Source organism: Patella vulgata, chromosome 4 (assembly GCF_932274485.2).
Source record: "Patella vulgata chromosome 4, xgPatVulg1.2, whole genome shotgun sequence".
In the NCBI taxonomy this organism is placed as follows: Eukaryota; Metazoa; Mollusca; class Gastropoda; family Patellidae; genus Patella; species Patella vulgata.
This window is the reverse complement of record NC_065882.2, coordinates 61,949,346-61,957,539: the sequence shown is the minus strand read 5'-3', so window position 1 is coordinate 61,957,539 and position 8,194 is coordinate 61,949,346. Positions and strand designations below refer to the sequence as shown.

At 32.5% G+C, this 8,194-nt stretch overlaps 1 protein-coding gene across 1 annotated transcript; it reads right to left on the bottom strand.

Annotated features, from left to right (window-relative positions):
* Positions 1-296: 296 nt before the first annotated feature.
* On the bottom strand, positions 297-7,972 carry LOC126817973 (dynein axonemal assembly factor 4). Its single transcript, XM_056100257.1, has 5 exons — positions 7,760-7,972; positions 6,215-6,365; positions 5,685-5,818; positions 5,019-5,152; positions 297-312 (listed from the first exon to the last, which is right to left on the bottom strand). The coding sequence occupies exons 1-5, from the start codon at positions 7,880-7,882 to the stop codon at positions 297-299; spliced, it is 558 nt and encodes a 185-aa protein (XP_055956232.1). The 5' UTR covers positions 7,883-7,972.
* Positions 7,973-8,194: the final 222 nt, after the last annotated feature.

The window sequence follows — 8,194 nt, the reverse complement described above, 5'->3', positions numbered from 1 at the left end:
AGTGTCTGTATGACTTAATATAGTCAAGAATATTTTACTATGAATGTCCATTGGCTTATAAATTGTTTGGTATTTATTTTTCTCTAAAGCCACATTCTCACGAAATTTGAAAATACAAGAAAACATACAACCAAAAATTTCTAGCTTTCCTAAATGAGCTATTAATTTTGTGGATCATTCGTTAAAGATAATTTGTAATTAACTACTATGATGTTGTTTCAGTTTGTATAATATGACGTATTCTGTCAGCATCTTGTTGTAATTTTTCATTATTTCTATCTATTTTAAGAGCTGCTTCATAATCCATCAAACCTATAACACATAAAGAAACAAGTTGACATAACAATCAAACAAAACCTATAAGAATTACACAAGATATGTATATAATTATCAATTTGTCTGTGCAGATAATGCCTATCTGGATAAAATGATAATTTCTTTTCAGCGGTGTAATTGTCACTTATGCTGTTTTAGACATTTAGGTATTCGCAGTTATTCCTCTTAGCCCGAAGTCTTTTGGTTTTATGAAATCTGTAAAAGATATTCTTCAGTTACAAGGCAACTATTTGCTGAATTCTCGAATGAATTTACTCATATACAGTGATAAAGTAGTATAAAATTGAATAAACATTTCTTAACCTTTTATTTGTACACATAGTGCAAAAGAATAATAGACTTGTGAAATTGTAGATAATGATAATCTTACCTTCAACATACATCTCTAGTTCACAGAAAGCTGTTCCTCTTCTCACATGTGCTTTACATCTACTAGCAGCATTCTGTTGAACAGCAGGAGTTAATAATTCTAATGCCTGAAAAGATAACAAAACAAGATATTATTGCAACCTGAAGGCGATCAACAATTTAATTTTTCCAGGTTATCACAAAAAACACCTTTTTTTAGATAAAATAAAAGTTTGGTGGGTCGATAGATGACTTAATGGAATATGTGTATATTCATATCAGTGTGTTAATTCACTCACCTTAGAACTATCTTCTGCAGCTTTAAAAAAGTTTCTAATCTTTAAATGACATGCAGCTCTGTTAGAATATAAAGCTGGCATCTTAGGATTGAGACGTATTGCATGACTATAGGCATTGATTGCCGACTGATAATCACCCGAAGCAAAGAATGAACTGAAATGAAATATATTAATGAAGTATGAAATAAAATATGAAGGTGGGAACTGGCATTTTTTGTAATTCTATATAAAAAATATTCGGTATTAAAACGTTTCTTGATATATATTCGGTAGTGTACTGTCTAGGCACAGTTATCCAGGTACACAAGCCTGATAAATGTTATTAAGAATTATAAATGTTACTGGTCAATTGGAAATGGACTTATTCATATCAGGCAATGGCAACCATTCATTTTTCTGTTTAATTTTCAAAGATCTTTAAATGCCTTTACATGTAGATCGAGAAATAAATGACTGTATTTAGACTTTATGTGAATGGGAGATTTAAGATTTAAGATTTATACAGAACATCAAAATCTGTGTTTATGTCTGTAGACTGAGATTTGTCTGTATGGTAAATTTTAGCTAAATAACACAATAATTAGTAAATACCTATTCCTATATGATTTGTGTCACAACTCACAAGGTAAATGCAAAGATGCTAAAATCACTTTACTTTTTTTCAAACACACTCTGCAACTTACTTCCCTTTATCTCGTAACCAGACTGGATTTTTCTCTTGTTCTGATAAATCTTTATCTTCTATTTCTACAACTCGTCGTGATTCAGCTTGCTTCTTCAACCATTCATCTTCTAGTGGTGTAGTCGATTCACGAATTGGAGTAGGAAATACACGTGGTGTGAACTTGACTTCTATATGACCATTTTGTCGCACTCCTGATCTGAACATATCATCTTGTATTTCTTCATCTAAAATTAAATAAAATATTTTCATGAAAATTATCTTACTTAATAAATGACCACAAGATTGTGTTTCTCTATTTTCCATATATATAACAAATTTATCACATTTTTATTGGAAATAACCAAAATAAATATTTTCATGGAAATGCATGTTTAATCCAGGTAGCTTTAGTGTCAGTTAATTAATATCATATTTTAATGGGAATGTGTATCTAATTATACTGTTATACTGTTTTTACTGTTTTCTTTGTTATGTCTTTGTTTTGTTGTGCAGTTATCCAGTATCGTATATCAGTAAATTACAATATCTTAAATACCTTGATGTTCTTCTTTCTTGGCTTTTCTTTGAATTTTATCTTCTTTATATTTCTCTTCCAATAATCTCAACTTTTCCTGCAATTATTAGGCAAAAATGATACATGTACATTACACTCTGGGTTTAATTTTTGTTTTCATTATTGTCAGTCTGTTATACATTATAACACTATTTACAGATTACATATCAGAACCTGTGACAATTTTAGTACACCATATAAAGAATATATTTTTCAAGGAATAAATCTGACCATTAACTTGCCAAAATAGATTGAAAATAGATAATGAAAAATGAATGTATTGAAATTTCAGTCAAAATACTTTATCATTCTAAGTAAAGTTTAAAGTTTTGACACAAAAGTCTTGATTGTCAAGTTCCATTGTTAATTTTCCATTTTAACAAAGATATGAAAGACATGTATAATCCACTTAATATCTCAGCCATCCAATGGTCTAGAGCAATCTGTTTCACAGGGGTAATGTGAAAGCCCTCTTCTAACTCTGTGTAAGATGACTGAGCTTTATTATAAGTTCAAATGTCTTCTACCTGTGATGTTACATCACACAGCGTCGACCATTGGCCTCAATAGCATTTACATTGTTTAAAACAGAGTAACATAAACTAGTCCAGATAGAATGGTGCCTTTTACTTGTTTTATGCCCTTGAGTACTATTTAAAATACCCATTTACACTAAATAGGAAATATCTTTGATCCAGATATACTTTAAACACCTTTTTCAAATTTTATTTTACTAATACTTCAAACCAGCGGCTGCCAGGCAGGATACGCCCACATTTTCGAGAGATGGATAGAGAACAAGCTAACAAGAAAGTGATTTTTCCTACAATCAAGGGCCATAATTCAGGAAATTACAGTTCGATATGCGTGAATATCGAAAGGAACCGAGATCTTTGGGTTATAAACTTACATTTCAAGTTTCAACAAAATCGGATAAAAATTGTGACCTCTATAGTGTCCACAACCTTGATATACCATATTTTTACGCTATTTGAGAACGAACGGCGGCCATTTTGTCTGTCAATTTTGGACCGATTTTCACGAAATTCGAACTCAGCCGTCCTTAGGGTGTAACGGTGATATAATAATACGTTTTTTTAAATTGGATAAAAATTATGACCTCTATAGGGTCCACAAGCTAAAAACGCGATTTTTCGTACAATCAGGGGCCATAATTCAGGAAGTTACGGTCCGATATGCGCGAATATCGAAAGGAACCGAGATCTTTGGGTTATAAACTTACATTTCAAGTTTCAACAAAATCGGATAAAAATTGTGACCTCTATAGTGTCCACAACCTTGATATACCATATTTTTACGCTATTTGAGAACGAACGACGGCCATTTTGTCTGTCAATTTTGGGCCGATTTTCACGAAATTCGAACTCAGCCATCCTTAGGGTGTAACGGTGATATAATTGAACGTTTTTTTAAATCGGATAAAAATTATGACCTCTATAGGGTCCACAAGCTAAAAACACGATTTTTGGTACAATCAGGGGCCATAATTCAAGAAGTTACGGTCCGATGTGCACGAATATCGAAAGGAACCGAGATCTTTGGATTATCAACTTAGATTTCAAATTTCAACAAAATTGGATAAAAATTGCGACCTCTATAGTGTCCACAACATTGATATACCATATTTTTACGTTATTTGAGAACAAACGGCAGCCATTTTGTCTGTCAATTTCGGGCCGATTTTCACGAAATTCGTACTCAGCCATCCTTAGGGTGTAACGGTGATATACTTGAACGGTTTTTTAAATCGGATAAAAATTATGACCTCTATAGGGTCCACAAGCTAAAAACACGATTTTTGGTACAATCAGGGGCCATAATTCAGGAAGTTACGGTCCGATATGCGCGAATATCAACTTTGGATTATCAACTTAGATTTCAAGTTTCAACAAAATCGGATAAAAATTGTGACCTCTATAGTGTCCACAAGCTAAAAACGTGATTTTTCGTACAAACAGGGGCCATAATCCATGAAGTTTCGATCCGATACATGCCAATATCGAAGGGAACCAAGATCTTTCGGAGATAAACCTATATTTCAAGTTTCGTCAAAATCGGATAAGAATTGTGACCTGTAGAGTGTCCACAAACAAATTGTGGACAGGGGCGACGGCATAATACGTCCACATGAAAATGTGGGCGTATAAAAAATGTTCTAGAATTTAACTTGCAGAAGGAAAATATTATTGTAAGCCACTTAACTCGCATCTATGTCATCCCTCTCAGCGAATATTCACTGCTAATCAGTTTGGGTCTAGAGAGTTGATCATGGGCTTGTCATGTGAATAAATGTCTACATAATAATTTCTATAACATTTAAAGTCAGATTTTTTAATGGGCAGATTTAATTCTTCCACAATGTATCTTTTAATAATGCACAACTAATAGACAATCCAGAAGAACTACACAACAGAATACAGAGAAATAAAGAAATACTGTTATTAGTAGTGGAATGTCAGCAGACAAAAAAAGAGAAATTTCATTTAATTGAAATAAGATCAGCATTCATATTGGAAATCAATAGAGAGAGAGAGAAATGGTGTTGAATGCCCACTCGACACAAACTAGGTCATTTCGGGACTAAAGCATGGTTCAATTTTATTTCAATAAATCGCTTGCGCATAGGGGTCTTTAGCAGTGGGAGGAAACCGGAGAACCCGGAGAAAACCACAAGGTTGTGCAGGCGACCCTACTCCTTCTCACGTACAACTGGGGAATCGAAACCCCGCCAGTTGACTCAATGACAGACCATATGATACAGTGCGCGCGTGCTAACGATTCAAGCAATAAATCAAATACCTGTTCTGCTTGTTTCATTTGTTCTTCTTTCCACTGCTCTAATTCGTCAGTTGCTTTGTTTCTTTCTGATTGTTTTAAATGTTCAATTCTTTCTCGGTCAGTTTCCTCAATCTGAAGAAATAAACATGAAAATAATGATGTATCTCAGCAGTCGGCAAATAACCTCCTAATTTAACCAAATCAGTACATTCTGCTTTTATGCAAAACATGATTGTTTTTTGCATTTAATCATTGCTTTACGTTACTACGTCGAATGATTAATACATCGCTGTAGATTGGATATATTGCAACAGTGAGAATCTGGAACCGTTCAACTGTTTTGTGAAAATCAAACCAAAACGGTTTACCCCTCCAAAATATCAATTTACTTGGGCATCCTTTTCATTTTGTAGTCTCAACAGATTAATGTTGTTTTAATATAATGGCGGATCCACTGAAAAAATGTTCTTTTAATACAAGGCATCATGGTACATGAAATAGAGGAAAATGTCTATAAATGCATAACTGACTTGCGGCAGATAACTATAACGGTGCTTATGTGTATATAACATCATAAAAATATATACTCTGGTATATAAAAAAAAACATTACTTTGTTAGGTAAACAGTTAACGAATGGCAGCTGACAATTACACAAGAATTACCTGCATCATTTGGTTGATAGAAAATTTCTCAGTTTCACGTTTTTTCTCTTCTTTTGCTTTCTGTTTTTCCTTTGCCCTTGTTTGTGATTTTTCTAAAGCTTCTTCTCGCTTTCGTTTCATTACTTCTTTATTTACTAAAAAAAGAAAAGTTAAAAGATCAAATTATAAATATGGTAGGTGTTATTATTTACATTGACAAACAATAATATTGAATATTTCCCAAATATACTAAGAGAGAACTCCACATCATGTACACTTACTCCTTACTGTATCATGATGATTTTAATAAACATACAACATATAAAGGGAAATATAGCTAAATATAATATATGCATTTTTGAATATTTAATAAAATGCATGTCTCTTAAAATTGGTTTAGATTTTGTGTAGATTTGTTTGAGCATTACAAAAAACAAAAAAAATTAAGTAACACTCCTACTTTTCATCCAAATCAAAGAATTTTACACATGTCCTTTAAAACTGATGTTGTTATGCATGCATATAATTATAAGCTTTATTATACTTCATACCTGCATCATCTGACTGTAATTGTGGCCATTGTGAAGAATCAGTTTTCTTGAGTTTAAATACAACTGCTCCATTGCCCACCTGTGCGGTACTGGCTTCATCGTCCACTGGCTGGTTTAATAAACACTCAAATATATAGGGTGGATAACTGACCTAGAAAATGTACACAGAAATAAACTATTGGCCTACATACATGTATCTTTCTCCTTGTCTATCAATTAGTGCAACTTATTCGAAACTAAAGACAATATTGTTAGGGTAATCAGCAATTCCTAAAAACAACTACAAGTCCTACTGTCTGAGCTAATAATGAAGTCATAATTTTTTGTAAATGACACTTACTTAGTGGATTATTTCAACCAAATTTTGTTTGTGTTTTTGGATCACAAAATTTTACATGAAAATAGTGTTGGATTATTATAAATTTGTGTCGGATGTGGCAAGAAATGATTTTGACGAACAAAGAAGAATCAAGCCAAAAACTAGATGGTAAGGGATCCAAAATAGCCTTTAGAACCGAGATTGGGGAAAAGCCTTAATTTTATATTACTTGTATGATACTGTTATTATTGAATAAAGATATATTATAAAACAGTAGCCTATATTATCACTTAGTTGTGAGGCAGCAGTAGTAGCGATAAGAATCTGTTAATTAAACATACATTATGCAAGAGCTAAATCTGCCTATTGCAGGTCTTTCTTTAGGCCTGAAATGTTATATTAATATAAACTATTAATTACACATTTATTAACAAAACAAGACCATATACTCAAGATTTTAACTAGATTAAAAAAAACGGTTCGCCGTTCAAAACTACAAACAATGATAACTTGACTGAGAATGAAGTAATCTGAATGAAATTTTCAATATTTTCTTTTTTTATCATCTATTTTTGAATTATTATAGATTATACTATTGCAAAGAATGACCAACTCTTTTATAGTTTATTAAACTCTTAAAGGGACAATAACACTCTTGCTGGCTTGAAAGCTAAGTACTAGATGTGTTAGTGTCTTACCTGTTGTGTAAATTATCCATTACATCCTATTTTACTTGTCCAGAGGGTTCGAAAATATTTTTAAATGGAAGTTTCATTTGAAAAGGTTTACGTTAGGCGTTTCAAACCATTTCACACCTAATTTAAAAAATTGGAAAAATTCAACTAAATGATTTGAAAAGCCTAACGTAAAGCTTTTCAAATGTGACTTGGATTTAAAAATATTTTCGAACCCTCTGGATAAGTAAAATAGAATTTAATGGATAATTTACACAACAGGCAGGACACTTAAACATCTAGTACTTAGAATAAGGCTATTATTTAGTTTCTGGAGCTGTCAAGCCAGCAAGAGTGTTATTGTCCCTTTAATGTATCTTTAAGTACCTGTAGCTTATTTATACGGGACACAAACATTTTATTTTTTTAGTATGGCAAATAGACAGACTGTGTTAGTTGAAAGCAGATCATGTCTTTGTTGGAAAGAGTGAATGATAAATTATTAAGTATGGATGGGAATGTTATTTGAATGTAAATTCAACGGGCACCAACCTTGAGATATTCTTCTGAGGAAAAGATGTCGACTTTGTTTGTTTTTACACCTTTTAATGGAACAGTCAAATACACCAGTTTCTCGTTCTGATCCCAGGAGTAATCTTTTACAGCAATCGGCATTTTGAACGTTTAATAACTCACTAAATTACACAAAATATTAAAAAAAAATGTGCCCACTCCGAACTAGAAACATGGCCGACTGTAAACAAAGACTTCGTCCAATCAGAATTTTGCATTTACTTTTAAAGACTTATCAAATGCAAGTACTTCATTTACTCCGCACCTGCTCTGGTTGTCGATGTAAACAAATTTATTTCCGGTGGATCAAATTTACTCATTGAACTATGAAATGAAATGGGGTTTAACGCCCTACTGTTCTGCTCCGACTGGGCTAATGACAACAGGCATACACCATACCGTGTTCTATGCGGG

Bases quoted from the DNA above. Each gene is read 5' to 3' on its own strand.
- LOC126817973 (XM_056100257.1), bottom strand. From the start codon at position 7,882: ATGCCGATTGCTGTAAAAGATTACTCCTGGGATCAGAACGAGAAACTG. The intron at 5,819-6,214 runs GTATGAAGTATA...TTCTTTTTTTAG, and splicing joins ATTACAGTCAGATGATGCAG to TAAATAAAGAAGTAATGAAA. The intron at 5,153-5,684 runs GTAATTCTTGTG...TTATTTCTTCAG, and splicing joins CTATCAACCAAATGATGCAG to ATTGAGGAAACTGACCGAGA.